At 28.0% G+C, this 17,181-nt stretch overlaps 2 protein-coding genes across 2 annotated transcripts in view; one reads left to right on the top strand and one right to left on the bottom strand.

The window, feature by feature from the left end:
- Positions 1-17,181, top strand: part of LOC145293139 (cGMP-dependent protein kinase 1-like) — a 448,649-nt gene that overhangs the window by 21,769 nt on the left and 409,699 nt on the right. The gene's annotated exons all lie outside the window — the stretch shown is intronic.
- LOC145292764 (uncharacterized) lies at positions 15,361-16,668 on the bottom strand. Its single transcript, XM_080138800.1, has one exon. It carries the CDS (start codon positions 16,666-16,668, stop codon positions 15,361-15,363), a length of 1,308 nt encoding a protein of 435 aa, XP_079994926.1.

The following is a 17,181-nucleotide window of genomic DNA, read 5'->3' as shown; positions in this document are numbered from 1 at the left end:
TGAGAATCAACAAATGTTTCGCGCTGCCATACATTTATTATCATCGAAATTAGTGAACCTATTTTTTTATAATCAAATCGAATGACTGTCTGTTCTAGTCAAGGATCCCCCCCCTCAGTGTACCGGATAGAAGCTTCACTTGCCTCCCCGCAGTGAATTGCATTGTAGGAAATCTATTGTTGATTTTATAATATTATCCGTGGCTTCACTTTAAGTCTAAAATACGAAAGTCAAGTATCATGGTTCAATTGTGTTCTAAACATTCATATGAACGCGCGCATGTGTTATAAAAGAACCAACTGTTGCTTTTATCAAATGTAGCAGCACATAATCACTTGAATTAAAGTTAAACTTATAAAAGTCAAGTATCATGGTTCAAAAAAGAAACATTTCGAAAGTGCCCCTGTCTTTTAAAAAATCTACAGTAGATTTTATTGGCTGTACCTTTCTACTTGTGCGCTGATAAAACTTGTCAAATGCACTCGTGATGCTATGTTGACGTTGGTCCAAATCGGACTTCTTGCTTTAATCAGATTCTTTTGATTATTGATTTTCGATACTTATCCGATGCATTCCGTACAAAACCTACGTAAGAACACTCCCAGACACTTCAAGTGTCAAATTTTAAAAAATCGACTCACTCAGACGTTTCCGAATTCATAGAGAACTCTCTCTCTCTCATTCCCACAAAGAGCTCCTTTTATATAATAATAAAGATCGAGATATTCTTACATTTAGACGCGATTAATAATGAATAGAGGGCGAGATAGATAAGGTTCATTTATTAGATACTAAACATTTTTAGCTTCAGGTCAATAGTCTGGGTTAATGTTAGATAAGTTTTATGTCTTCACTGATTACAATATGGACCAAGTAGAGAATTGATTAACATGATTGAAGTTATCGCAACAAGTGTAACGTTCACCTTTTATATGCACCATCAACCTTTGTCCTAAACATCCCAAAATTAAACTTATTGTAAATTGTATCATAACTGATATTTTGTTCAATTTGGTAACGATTTGGTAACGATTAGTCCAACAATGTTGACGCTGGGCTGTCATCAAGCACAGTAAAAAACAATTCGACCGAGAATATAGCACCTACCATCGTAGTAAAAGCATTAGTTTTGACAAGCTTCTGGGCTTCACCATTACTCCTGATCTTAAATGGAACACGTACATCAAATCTGTTGCCAAGGCCGCTGGAAAAATGGTGGGATCTTTCTATCGATCCGGTAAATATCTCACTGCTGATGCTATTCTCTATCTATATAAGAGCCAGGTACGCCCAAGGATGGAATACTGTTGCCACATCTGGGCAGGAGCTGCTAGAAAGGACTTGTCCTGCCTTGATAGAGTTCAAAATAGACTTCGTAGCCTCGTAGGAGATGTCATTTTCTCCTCCTTGCAACCTCTATCTCACAGAAGAGATGTTGCGAGTTTGTCTCTGATGTATCGTTATTTTCATGGAAAGTGTTCGACTGTGCTTCAATCTATGGTCCCCCCTCGCCAAACTTTCACAAGAAACACTCGTCTAGCTGTAAACACTATCAATAATTCCCCCCACTCTTTATCTGTGCCTAAACCTAAACGTAGATTCCATGAACAAAGCTTCTTTCTTAGAACTGCACGCCTGTGGAATCGTCTTCCGTTTTCCTGCTTTCCGGCTGACTACAATATGGTTGTGTTCAAGTCTAACGTAAATAAGTTCTTGATGAGCCGTTCCATATAAGTTATCAAATTTACCAAATTTTCATTACTAATGATTACTATATTGTCCAATTTCTACTGTACACTCTTTAACCCTTATCCTTGAGTGGCCTCTTGGTCTTGATAATGTGGTGATGCCTATGTAAAAAAAAAAGTACTTGTCTGTCCCATCTTTATCATTTTTTTCATTGTAAGTGTTTGTCAGAGCTCCAATCTATGGTCCCCCCTCGCCAAACTTTCACGAAAACACACGTCTAGCTGAAACCACTATCAATAATTTTCCCCACTCTTTATCTATACCTAAACGGAAACGTAGAGTTCATGAACAAAGCTCCTTTCTTAGAAATGCATGCCTGTGGAACTTTCTTCCATTTGCTTGTTTTCCAGCTGATTATAACTTGGTTGGTTAAGTCCAACGTAAAGAAATTCTTGATGAACCGTCGCTTTAAGTTATTCAATTTGCCAAATGTACACTATTAACGATTACTACGATGTTATCCCATTGACTAGTGTACGCTCATTAACCCTTATCCTCAAGTTGCCTCCGGGCCTTAATAAGTGGTGACTTTTATGTAAAAAAAAATAGTTAAAGTAATGTACTATGAAAATTTTGTTAAAAATAAACTCATTCTGTTCTACAAATATATATAACAGAGTTGTAACTTTTTACTTCAATAATGCATTTTATTGACATTTTTCTTTTATTAACCCCATTTTAAATTAATTTTTGCAATAAAATGTCAAATATTACCGTTTTATGTATTCTCCAGAAAATGTCCAAATATTTTTTTGTTTCTCCTAAAAATGGTATTTATCATTTACATATTAAATCTTTGTTATTATTATTTTGATGATTAGTATTATTTTGATGATTAGTATTATTTGGTGATTAGTATTATTTTGATGATTAGTATTATTTTGGTGATTAGTATTATTTTGATGATTAGTATTATTTTGATGATTAGTATTATTTGATGATTAGTATTATTTTGATGATTAGTATTATTTTGATGATTATTATTTTTTGGTGATTAGTATTATTTTGATGATTAGTATTATTTTGATGATTAGTATTATTTTGGTGATTAGTATTATTTTGATGATTAGTATTATTTTTGTGATTAGTGTTATTTTTATGATTAGTATTATTTTGATGATTAGTATTATTTTGGTGATTAGTATTATTTTGATAATTAGTATTATTTTGGTGATTAGTATTATTTTGATGATTAGTTTTATTTTGATGATCAGTATTATTTTGGTGATTAGTATTATTTTGATGATTAGTATTATTTTGGTGATTAGTATTGTTTTGATGATTAGTATTATTTTGATGATTAGTATTATTTTGGTGATTAGTATTATTTTGATGATTAGTATTATTTTGATGATTAGTATTATTTTGATGATTAGTATTATTTTGATGATTAGTATTATTTTGATGATTAGTATTATTTTGGTGATTAGTATTATTTTGATGATTAGTATTATTTTGATGATTAGTATTATTTTGGTGATTAGTATTATTTTGGTGATTAGTATTATTTTGATGATTAGTATTATTTTGGTGATTAGTAATTATTTTGGTAATTAAGTATTATTTTGATGATTAGTATTATTTGAATGATTAGTATTATTTTGATGATTAGTATTATTTTGGTGATATAGTATTATTTTGATGATTAGTATTATTTTGATGATTAGTATTATTTTGATGATTAGTTATTATTTTGATGATTAGTATTATTTTGGATGATTAGTATTATTTTGATGATTAGTATTATTTTGGTGATGTAGTATTATTTTGTTGTGATTAGTATTATTTTGATGATTAGTTGATTATTTTGATGATTAGTTGATTATTTTGATGATTAGTATGTATTTTGATGATTAGTATTTTTTGGTGATTAGTATTATTTTGATGATTAGTATTATTTTGATGATTAGTATTATTTTGATGATTAGTATTATTTTGGTGATTAGTATTATTTTGTTGATTAGTATTATTTTGGTGATTAGTATTATTTTGATGATTAGTATTATTTGATGATTAGTATTATTTTGATGATTAGTATTATTTTGGTGATTAGTATTATTTTGGTGATTAGTATTATTTTGATGATTAGTATTATTTGATGATTAGTATTATTTTGATGATTAGTATTATTTTGGTGATTAGTATTATTTTGATGATTAGTATTATTTTGATGATTAGTATTATTTTGATGATTAGTATTATTTTGATGATTAGTATTATTTTGGTGATTAGTATTATTTTGGTGATTAGTATTATTTTGATGATTAGTATTATTTTGATGATTAGTATTATTTGATGATTAGTATTATTTTGATGATTAGTATTATTTTGATGATTAGTATTTTTTGGTGATTAGTATTATTTTGATGATTAGTATTATTTTGATGATTAGTATTATTTTGGTGATTAGTATTATTTTGATGATTAGTATTATTTTTGTGATTAGTATTATTTTTATGATTAGTATTATTTTGATGATTAGTATTATTTTGGTGATTAGTATTATTTTGATAATTAGTATTATTTTGGTGATTAGTATTATTTTGATGATTAGTTTTATTTTGATGATTAGTATTATTTTGGTGATTAGTATTATTTTGATGATTAGTATTATTTTGGTGATTAGTATTATTTTGATGATTAGTATTATTTTGATGATTAGTATTATTTTGGTGATTGGTATTATTTTGATGATTAGTATTATTTTGATGATTAGTATTATTTTGATGATTAGTATTATTTTGATGATTAGTATTATTTTGGTGATTAGTATTATTTTGATGATTAGTATTATTTTGATGATTAGTATTATTTTGGTGATTAGTATTATTTTGATGATTAGTATTATTTTGATGATTTGTATTATTTTGGTGATTAGTATTATTTTGGTGATTAGTATTATTTTGATGATTAGTATTATTTTGATGATTAGTATTATTTTGGTGATTAGTATTATTTTGATGATTAGTATTATTTTGTTGATTAGTATTATTTTGGTGATTAGTATTATTTTGGTGATTAGTATTATTTTGATGATTAGTATTATTTTGATGATTAGTATTATTTTGATGATTAGTATTATTTTGGTGATTAGTATTATTTTGATGATTAGTATTATTTTGATGATTAGTATTATTTTGATGATTAGTATTATTTTGATGATTAGTATTATTTTGATGATTAGTATTATTTTGATGATTAGTATTATTTTGGTGATTAGTATTATTTTGGTGATTAGTATTATTTTGATGATTAGTATTATTTGATGATTAGTATTATTTTGATGATTAGTATTATTTTGATGATTAGTATTATTTTGGTGATTAGTATTATTTTGATGATTAGTATTATTTTGATGATTAGTATTATTTTGATGATTAGTATTATTTTGGTGATTAGTATTATTTTGTTGATTAGTATTATTTTGGTGATTAGTATTATTTTGATGATTAGTATTATTTTGATGATTAGTATTATTTTGATGATTAGTATTATTTTGGTGATTAGTATTATTTTGGTGATTAGTATTATTTTGATGATTAGTATTATTTGATGATTAGTATTATTTTGATGATTAGTATTATTTTGGTGATTAGTATTATTTTGATGATTAGTATTATTTTGATGATTAGTATTATTTTGATGATTAGTATTATTTTGATGATTAGTATTATTTTGGTGATTAGTATTATTTTGGTGATTAGTATTATTTAGATGATTAGTATTATTTTGATGATTAGTATTATTTGATGATTAGTATTATTTTGATGATTAGTATTATTTTGATGATTAGTATTATTTTGGTGATTAGTATTATTTTGATGATTAGTATTATTTTGATGATTAGTATTATTTTGGTGATTAGTATTATTTTGATGATTAGTATTATTTTTGTGATTAGTATTATTTTTATGATTAGTATTATTTTGATGATTAGTATTATTTTGGTGATTAGTATTATTTTGATGATTAGTATTATTTTGGTGATTAGTATTATTTTGATGATTAGTTTTATTTTGATGATTAGTATTATTTTGGTGATTAGTATTATTTTGATGATTAGTATTATTTTGGTGATTAGTATTATTTTGATGATTAGTATTATTTTGATGATTAGTATTATTTTGGTGATTAGTATTATTTTGATGATTAGTATTATTTTGATGATTAGTATTATTTTGATGATTAGTATTATTTTGATGATTAGTATTATTTTGGTGATTAGTATTATTTTGATGATTAGTATTATTTTGATGATTAGTATTATTTTGGTGATTAGTATTATTTTGATGATTAGTATTATTTTGATGATTTGTATTATTTTGGTGATTAGTATTATTTTGGTGATTAGTATTATTTTGATGATTAGTATTATTTTGATGATAAGTATTATTTTGGTGATTAGTATTATTTTGATGATTAGTATTATTTTGATGATTAGTATTATTTTGGTGATTAGTATAATTTTGGTGATTAGTATTATTTTGATGATTAGTATTATTTTGATGATTAGTATTATTTTGATGATTAGTATTATTTTGGTGATTAGTATTATTTTGATGATTAGTATTATTTTGATGATTAGTATTATTTTGGTGATTAGTATTATTTTGATGATTAGTATTATTTTGATGATTAGTATTATTTTGGTGATTAGTATTATTTTGATGATTAGTATTATTTTGATGATTAGTATTATTTTGGTGATTAATATTATTTTGGTGATTAGTATTTTTTTGATGATTAGTATTATTTTGATGATTAGTATTTTTTTGGTGATTAGTATTATTTTGGTGATTAGTATTATTTTGATGATTAGTATTATTTTGATGATTAGTATTATTTTGATGATTAGTATTATTTTGGTGATTAGTATTATTTTGATGATTAGTATTATTTTGGTGATTAGTATTATTTTGATGATTAGTATTATTTTTATGATTAGTATTATTTTGGTGATTAGTATTATTTTGATGATTAGTATTATTTTGATGATTAGTATTATTTTGGTGATTAGTATTATTTTGATGATTAGTATTATTTTGATGATTAGTATTATTTTGGTGATTAGTATTATTTTGATGATTAGTATTATTTTGGTGATTAGTATTATTTTGATGATTAGTATTATTTTGATGATTAGTATTATTTTGATGATTAGTATTATTTTGGTGATTAGTATTATTTTGATGATTAGTATTATTTTGGTGATTAGTATTTTTTTGATGATTAGTATTTTTTGATGATTAGTATTATTTTGGTGATTAGTATTATTTTGATGATTAGTATTATTTTGATGATAAGTATTATTTTGGTGATTAGTATTATTTTGATGATTAGTATTTTTTGATGATTAGTATTATTTTGGTGATTAGTATTATTTTTGTGATTAGTATTGTTCTTGTGATGAGTATTATTTTGGTGATTAGTATTATTTTGATGATTAGTATTTTTTGGTGATTAGTATTATTTTGATGATTAGTATTATTTTGATGATGAGTATTTTTTGGTGATTAGTATTATTTTGATGATTAGTATTATTTTGGTGATTAGTATTATTTTTATGATTAGTATTATTTTGATGATTAGTATTATTTTGGTGATTAGTATTATTTTGATAATTAGTATTATTTTGGTGATTAGTATTATTTTGATGATTAGTATTATTTTGGTGATTAGTATTATTTTGATGATTAGTATTATTTTGATGATTAGTATTATTTTGGTGATTAGTATTATTTTGATGATTAGTATTATTTTGATGATTAGTATTATTTTGGTGATTAGTATTATTTTGATGATTAGTATTATTTTGATGATTAGTATTATTTTGATGATTAGTATTATTTTGGTGATTAGTATTATTTTGATGATTAGTATTATTTTGGTGATTAGTATTATTTTGATGATTAGTATTATTTTGATGATTAGTATTATTTTGATGATTAGTATTATTTTGGTGATTAGTATTATTTTGATGATTAGTATTATTTTTATGATTAGTATTATTTTGGTGATTAGTATTATTTTGATGATTAGTATTATTTTGGTGATTAGTATTATTTTGGTGATTAGTATTATTTTAATGATAAGTATTATTTTGGTGATTAGTATTATTTTGGTGATTAGTATTATTTTGATGATTAGTATTATTTGGGTGATTAGTATTATTTTGGTGATTAGTATTATTTTGATGATTAGTATTATTTTGGTGATTAGTATTATTTTGGTGATTAGTATTATTTTGGTGATAGTATTATTTTGATGATTAGTATTATTTTGATGATTAGTATTTTTTGATGATTAGTATTATTTTGATGATTAGTATTATTTTGATGATTAGTATTATTTTGGTGATTAGTATTATTTTGGTGATTAGTATTATTTTGGTGATTAGTATTATTTTGATGATTAGTATTATTTTGGTGATTAGTATTATTTTGATGATTAGTATTATTTTGATGATTAGTATTATTTTGGTGATTAGTATTATTTTGGTGATTAGTATTATTTTGATGATTAGTATTATTTTGATGATTAGTATTATTTTGGTGATTAGTATTATTATGATGATTAGTATTATTTTGATGATTAGTATTATTTTGGTGATTAGTATTATTTTGGTGATAGTATTATTTTGATGATTAGTATTATTTTGAAGATTAGTATAATTTTGGTGATTAGTATTATTTTGATGATTAGTATTATTTTGATAATTAGTATAATTTTGGTGATTAGTATTATTTTGGTGATTAGTATTATTTTGGTGATAGTATTATTTTGATGATTATTATTATTTTGATGATTAGTATTATTTTGATGATTAGTATTATTTTTATGATTAGTATTATTTTGATGATTAGTATTATTTTGGTGATTAGTATTTTTTTGATGATTAGTATTATTTTGATGATTAGTATTATTTTGATGATTAGTATTATTTTGTATGATTAGTATTATTTTAATGATTAGTATTATTTTGATGATTAGTATTATTTTGATGATTAGTATTATTTTGGTAATTATTATTATTTAGGTGATTAGTATTTTTTTCGTGATTAGTATTATTTTAATGATTAGTATTATTTTGGTGATTAGTATTATTTTTATGATTAGTATTATTTTGATGATTAGTATTATTTTGATGATTAGTATTATTTTGGTGATTAGTATTTTTTTGATGATTAGTATTATTTTGATGATTAGTATTATTTTGGTGATTAGTATTATTTTGATGATTAGTATTATTTTGGTGATTAGTATTTTTTTGATGATTAGTATTTTTTGATGATTAGTATTATTTTGGTGATTAGTATTATTTTGATGATTAGTATTATTTTGATGATAAGTATTATTTTGGTGATTAGTATTATTTTGATGATTCGTATTTTTTGATGATTAGTATTATTTTGGTGATTAGTATTATTTTTGTGATTAGTATTGTTCTGGTGATTAGTATTATTTTGATGATTAGTATTATTTTGATGATTAGTATTTTTTGGTGATTAGTATTATTTTGATGATTAGTATTATTTTGATGATTAGTATTTTTTGGTGATTAGTATTATTTTGATGATTAGTATTATTTTGGTGATTAGTATTATTTTTATGATTAGTATTATTTTGATGATTAGTATTATTTTGGTGATTAGTATTATTTTGATAATTAGTATTATTTTGGTGATTAGTATTATTTTGATGATTAGTATTATTTTGGTGATTAGTATTATTTTGATGATTAGTATTATTTTGATGATTAGTATTATTTTGGTGATTAGTATTATTTTGATGATTAGTATTATTTTGATGATTAGTATTATTTTGGTGATTAGTATTATTTTGATGATTAGTATTATTTTGATGATTAGTATTATTTTGGTGATTAGTATTATTTTGATGATTAGTATTATTTTGGTGATTAGTATTATTTTGATGATTAGTATTATTTTGATGATTAGTATTATTTTGATGATTAGTATTTTTTTGGTGATTAGTATTATTTTGATGATTAGTATTATTTTTATGATTAGTATTATTTTGGTGATTAGTATTATTTTGATGATTAGTATTATTTTGGTGATTAGTATTATTTTGGTGATTAGTATTATTTTGATGATAAGTATTATTTTGGTGATTAGTATTTTTTTGGTGATTAGTATTATTTTGATGATAAGTATTATTTTGGTGATTAGTATTTTTTTGGTGATTAGTATTATTTTGATGATTAGTATTATTTTGGTGATTAGTATTATTTTGGTGATTAGTATTATTTTGATGATTAGTATTATTTTGATTATTAGTATTATTTTGATGATTAGTATTATTTTGATGATTAGTATTATTTTGATGATTAGTATTATTTTGGTGATTAGTATTTTTTTGATGATTAGTATTATTTTGATGATTAGTATTATTTTGGTGATTAGTATTATTTTGGTGATTAGTATTATTTTGATGATTAGTATTATTTTGGTGATTAGTATTATTTTGGTGATTAGTATTATTTTGATGATTAGTATTATTTTGGTGATTAGTATTTTTTTGATGATTAGTATTATTTTGATGATTAGTATTTTTTGATGATTAGTATTATTTTGGTGATTAGTATTATTTTGATTATTAGTATTATTTTGATGATTTAGTATTATTTTGATGATTAGTATTATTTTGATGATTAGTATTATTTTGATGATTAGTATTATTTTGGTGATTAGTATTATTTTAATGATTAATATTATTTTGATGATTAGTATTATTTTGGTGATTAGTATTATTTTGGTGATTAGTATTATTTTGGTGATTAGTATTATTTTAATGATTAGTATTATTTTGGAGATTAGTATTATTTTGATGATTAGTATTATTTTGATGATTAGTATTATTTTGGTGATTAGTATTATTTTGATAATAATTATTATTTTGATGATTAGTATTATTTTGGTGATATGTTTTTTTGATGATTAGTATTATTTTGATGATTCGTATTTTTTTATGATTAGTATTATTTTGATGTTTAGTATTATTTTGGTGATTAGTATTATTTTGATGATTAGTATTATTTTGATGATTAGTATTATTTTGATGATTAGTATTATTTTTATGATTAGTATTATTTTGATGATTAGTATTATTTTGATGATTATTATTATTTTGGTTATTAGTATTATTTTGATGATTAGTATTATTTTGGTAATTAGTATTTTTTTGATGATTAGTATTATTTTTATGATTAGTATTTTTTTTTATGATTAGTATTATTTTGATGATTAGTATTATTTTGATGATTAGTATTATTTTGATTATTAGTATTATTTTGATGATTAGTATTATTTTGGTGATTAGTATTATTTTGATGATTAGTATTATATTGGTGATTAGTATTATTTTGATGATTAGTATTATTTTGATGATTAGTATTATTTTGGTGATTAGTATTATTTTGATGATTAGTATTATTTGGATGATTAGTATTATTTTGGTGATTAGTATTATTTTGGTGATTAGTATTTTTTTGATGATTAGTATTATTTTGGTGATTAGTATTTTTTTGATGATTAGTATTATTTTGATGATTAGTATTTTTTGGTGATTAGTATTTTTTAACGTTATTAATTCAATTTATACTATAATCCATAATATTTTAAGTATTAGAGATTTTCTTTACATTCACTAAAAATATTTTACTATTTTATTATTTTAAGCTGTGCTTTATAATAATGGCTTTTGTTTGTTTGTTAATTTTTTGGTTTATTCTACTTTTTTTCATATTTCAAATACTATATTATTATTATTATTATTATTATTATTATTATTATTATTATTATTATAAATAGAATGGCATAACATATATATATATCTAGAGTGAGAGGGGAGAGAGAGACAGACAGATAGACAGACAGAAAGACAGACAGACATAATTACGTTGACACACCGGTTCTGGTAAAATCACCAAAGTTAAGCAACGTTGAGTGTGACAAGTATCAGGTGGTTGACCATTTGAGAATTCTAGGCGCTGTATGTGTTCTCCGCTTATCTCAGCATTGTTTCCAGTTTTCCTGAACGTCCACTTACCACTGGTATTTAACAACGCTGACTCAGTGTAGAGAATAGTGAATGGTGACTGCGCAACTCTTGCCACAACAATTCCACACGCATATATATATATATATATATATATATATATATATATATATATATATATATATACTAGCCGATTTACCCGAGCTTTGCTACGGATATATTTGTATTACACAATACTAATTGGCATTCTTTTAATATTTATGTAATTACAGGTTCGAAACCACAACTTCTGGGTAAACGACATTTCTTGTACCACTGGTAAAAATGTAAACGAAAGTTCTATATTACGTAGAAAAAAAAACTGTACAGGTCCGTTTTCAGTTTGTGTTGCTCCCAAAAATGTAAATTAGGATTTTTGTGGATAAACTATTCTTGGTTGTGTATATAAAAAGTACCCCATTTTTAATAAAGGAAGGACTTTCACATAAAAATTTAATAAAAAAAAGATACGGCAAAAATTGAATTACACTTGTAAATCATATCTAAAAAATAGCACGGTTCGTAAACTGCAGAAGTACTAAACAGATAAAAACACCCGCATTTTTGTACTTCTGAAATCATTTTTCTTTGAGTGACGCTGAGACATAAAGCGACACCCCCTCCCCCCCGAAAAAAAACATAATTACGTCGAAACTCCCCCACACAAATATATATTATCAACTAAATCAATTACCCAGACAGGAAAACATAAGATCTTTCTCAAAAGAAAATCGAAGAAAAAAAAGTTAAAAAAAAAAAAAACGCGTAGGAATATATGGTATAAAAAGCATTACTTTACCTTGTTTCTTTTTCTAAGTATTATGGAAACGATAATAAAATTCAGACAGTCAAGTGAATAGTTGAAAAATGATTTTAAAATCGTCCGTAGGAAATAAATTTTAACCTTTTGGTAAACGTGCTCACACCTTACAATGAATCGACATTTATAGCCGAGACTTTAATAGAGGGCTAACGATTTAAAATGTTTCGTCGAAAAATAAAATCATCCTTAGCCTAATTATTTATTTTTTTATCAATATTTGTAACTTTTACATTTATAGAAAATAAATAATTAAAACAAATCATTTTACCACCATATCTCTCGATTTGGTTAAAAACTATATCCGTTCATAACTAGATAATTAGAAATAGATTACGTGTGAGAATTTAAAAATGTAAAACAAACTTGTTTAGAATACAGGTAAAATATTTTAAGAAAAGAATGTGAGCTGTCAAGTTTGTTATGAAATTTTAAATTGAAAGAATGCAGCTTATAAGATAATGTTTTTAATATATTGGAAAAATAGGTTACTGAGAAATAGGAAAAGTTTTGGACACGTATGTCCAGAACACGTGAAAGAAGGCACATGTTTTAACATGTGTATGACGTCACGGAAAATAGGAAGTTCTAGGGATAGAGAGAAACTTTAGTTAGAAGACAGTCAGTGAAGAAACTCAGAGGGAGTCAGTCGTCTAGGGAGCGAGACGTCACGTTGAAACTAAAATGTGAGACTTTGAATTCTTGGTGATGGAAACGGCCGGTCGTGACGAAATAAACCATCATGTGTTTTTAAAGCTCGTTTTGTCTTATGATTCTTACGAAAAGGTAAAGTGAAATTGTATTATATATTTGTGTTATAAAATGTCTTTACATACACGTCTCGACATCTCATGTCTACACAATGTCTGAACAGTGAACACTATCTCATCATTCTAAGAGCTTTCTTCTTCCAATCAACACAATTAAGGAATGAACATTTTATATATAGGAATCGCTATAAATGAATAATCTCTATATCTCTCTAAGTCTACAACAAACATCTATCTCTCACTGAGTCCTTTCAACATTCCTCTCTCTGTAATAAAACTCTCTCTCAAGACAAACACTCTAATAAGACTCTAAGATAAGTGTCTCTCTCTTTTAATGAATCCCAATATATAACATTAGGCGATATAGGTGTTGTCTAATCGGTTTATCCTCTTTCAGTTCTACATCGTGCACTGCTGCATTCGTGCACCTGGGCGCATCTGAGAATAAGTCTCTGTACTCTGAGAGTATTGTTTTTAAACTCTGCCCTTCCTTCGAAGGTAGGTGGGCAAATTTGGCATCTAAATTTCCCAAGACCGCTGAGTTGTTTGACTTCCTAGGTGGATCCTTGGTCACACCGGCTTCCCCCTCATCGCTGGTCAGTTCCAGTTCTCCCTGGATACGTGGTGCTATCAGCACCTCTTTCTTTTCCGTCCTTCTAAAATACTTCCGCATCATATTAACATGACAGACTTGCGTCTTCTTTCTACGTTCTGGGGTATCTATTAGGTAGTTAAGGAAGCTGATCTTTTTGGCTACTGTATAGGGTCCCTGGTATCTGGCCTTAAATGGCTGACCGTTTAGGGGTAACAGTAGTAGGACTTCCTACCCTTTTTTGAAGTCTCTTTCTATCGTTTTCTTGTCATATGTGGCTTTCATGGTTTTCTGACTATTCTCTAGGTGATCTCTGGCTAACTCTCGCGCTTCTGACAGGGTTTTTCGCATTTTAGCCACATATTCCGACATATTGTTCGGCATGCGCCCATCGTTTACCCATCGTTCTTTTATTAGTTTTAGTGGCCCCCCGTACTGAGTGGCCAAAAACTAGCTCGAATGGGCTGAACCCTAGTGATTCTTGTACTGCTTCACGCGCCGCAAACAACACGAAGGGAATACCTCTGTCCCACTCGTCATCATGTTCCACACAATATTCTTTTAGCATAGTTTTGAGTGTGGCGTGAAAGCGTTCCATCGCTCCCTGAGACTGCGGGTGGTATGCGCTGGATCTGACGTGCGTGACTTCCAATTGTGCCGCCGTCTGCCTGAAGATCTTTGACATGAAATTAGACCCTTGGTCGGTCTGGATTGTTTTTGGTAATCCCACCTTTGTAAAGAAAGTTATCAGGGTGTCTACTATCTTTTTCGCCGATATATTCCGCAATGGGATCGCTTCAGTGAATCTGGTGGACGCACACATTATAGTCATTATATATTTATGGCCGGCTTTAGTTTTAGGCAACGGTCCCACACAGTCGATAATAACTCGACCGAAAGGTTCCTCCACTGCTGGTATTGGTTGGAGTATGGCAGAGGAATCTTCTGGTTGGGTTTTCCTGTCACTTGGCATATATTGTATGTTCGACAGAACATTTTCACGTTCTCCATGATTCCTGGCCAATAGAAGTGTCTCGTGAGCTTTTCGTGCGTCTTAGTGACACCCGGGTGACCCGCCAATGGTATCTCGTGTGAAACTTTTAGAACTCCCTCCCTGTACGCTTTCGGCACCATCACTTGCTCACGCACGCTCCGGTCTACCCCCTCCGTCACACTGGGAGGATTCCAACTTCTTATTAATACTCCAGTATTGAGGAAGTATTGTCCTGCCCTGCCATCGGATTCTTCATTTCCAATCCACCCAAACAGGGGTTTCAAATCGACATCGTTTCGTTGTTCCCTAATTAGTTCCTGTCGCGGTATTAATAGATTGGATCACAGCCCTATCTCTTCTTTTGCTTTCTGGTGACCTAGTAGTAGACTTCTCCCTCTCTTTCTTCTTCCCCCCTCCTCGTCGTTACAATTGCCGATGCCTTATCTTCTGATGCCTTGAGCTCCCCCATGGATTCAGGCTTCATTTGGCTCGAGCGTTTAATTCGGCTTTTGGCAATGTCGTTACTTACTATCATCCCCACACCGATCATAGGTAAGCTACTAATGACTCCCACGATGATCTCGCCTGATATCCAATCTGATTCTAGGTAAATTTTAACTAGAGGAATTTTCATAGGCTTATCTTCTATGCCTCTAATAGTGACTGTCCTATTGGAGGTTGTTTTTATTCCCATGGGCACGTGGTTCCTTAGCACTAAGGATTGGGATGCACCCGTGTCTCTTAGGATATTGATGGGCCTTCTCTGGCTCTTTTTGTTTCGGGAAATGTATCCTCTCGACGTGAAGGGTTTATACGCTTCTACATTTGCGTGTACCATCAACTGTGGTTTAGCTGGGGGATTTCGAATTTGTTCCGGGCCTCGCTTCGTCCAACAGTTTGTATCTATGTGACCCAGCTTCTTACAGTTGAAGCATGTGATAGGTCTGGCTTCCTGTTTGAATGACGGTTGTTTGGCTGAGAATGCCGGACTCCCCCTAACCGCTTGCGGGCCGCTTCGTTTTTCATGGAGTGGATAGGCCTCTCTACTACGTGGATGTGTAGGCTTATGCGATCCTGGTCTACCCTTGTGGGTGATGACATACTCGTCCGCTAATTTAGCCATGTCTAGTACTGGCGCTACCTCTTTTTCGGCCAGGTTTAGCCTCATGTCTTCGGGGACGCAGTTTAGAAATTCTTCTATTAATAAGAGCTGTTTCAATTTTTCAAAATCTCCCTCCACACCTTTAGAGCTACACCAACGGTTGATGAGTGCTTCTTTTCGATTTGCAAACTCTATATAGGCCTGGCCTTCGCTTACCCTTAACCCCCTGAATTTTTGTTGGTATGCTCTTGGGACTAGTTGATACGCCTTTAAAATCGCCGCCTTGACGGTTTCATAATCTGCACAGTCCTCTGCTGGGAGCGTCGCGTACGACTTTTGTGCTTTCCCATACAGCGTTGTTTGTAGTAGCATGGTCAAGTATTCCTTCGGCCAGCCCATATTAAGAGTTGTCCTTTCAAAGTGGGCGAAGTACTCGTCGACTTCAGTTTCGACAAATTTAGGGACCAGCTTTACGTGTTTCGTCACGTTGAAGATATTCAGTCTATTCTCGTTTGTTTGGTGCCTTATGGTTAGCTCATTCATCCGCGTTTCTTGTTCAATCCTGGCTTTCTCTATCTCCATCCTAGCTAATATTCTAATTCTACTTCGGCTGGAGTCATAGCTGTCATTTCTGCTGGCAATTCCTCCAGCGTTTCCTGCTCAAACACCCCATTATCTACCATATGTTCCGTGATAATTCTAACTAGTGTAGTTTTTCTCATCACTCCCTTTACTTCTAAGTCTAACCTTTTCCCTACTTTTATTAACTCGTTTTTCTTTTACCAAGGCTATCCGAGGATGGGTCTTTTGGAAAACTTTTTATGCTCGCCAGATTGCCTTGTGAATCGTTCAGGGATTTTTTTTTATGAGACAATGAAAAATCCAACGGCGAGCCCCCAATTTATGTTACGGACTGGTATGAAGCTGAGTCGGGGTGGATGTCCCCTGGTAAGAATCTTATGACTCTAAGTCAGCGCTTCACCCTACGTTGTCCGTAACACAATATAAAAATAAAAATAAAATAATGGCAAGTAAAGTGTCGGCCACGATTTGTGACCTATTTGACACGTTGTCTGAGGTTCTCATTAGCACATT

Source organism: Euprymna scolopes, chromosome 14 (genome assembly GCF_053919585.1).
Source record: "Euprymna scolopes isolate OS-2025 chromosome 14, ASM5391958v1, whole genome shotgun sequence".
NCBI classification, from domain to species: Eukaryota; Metazoa; Mollusca; class Cephalopoda; order Sepiida; family Sepiolidae; genus Euprymna; species Euprymna scolopes.
This window is presented reverse-complemented; position numbering and strand designations above follow the sequence as displayed.

Bases quoted from the DNA above. Each gene is read 5' to 3' on its own strand.
- LOC145292764 (XM_080138800.1), bottom strand. From the start codon at position 16,668: ATGGAGATAGAGAAAGCCAGGATTGAACAAGAAACGCGGATGAATGAG.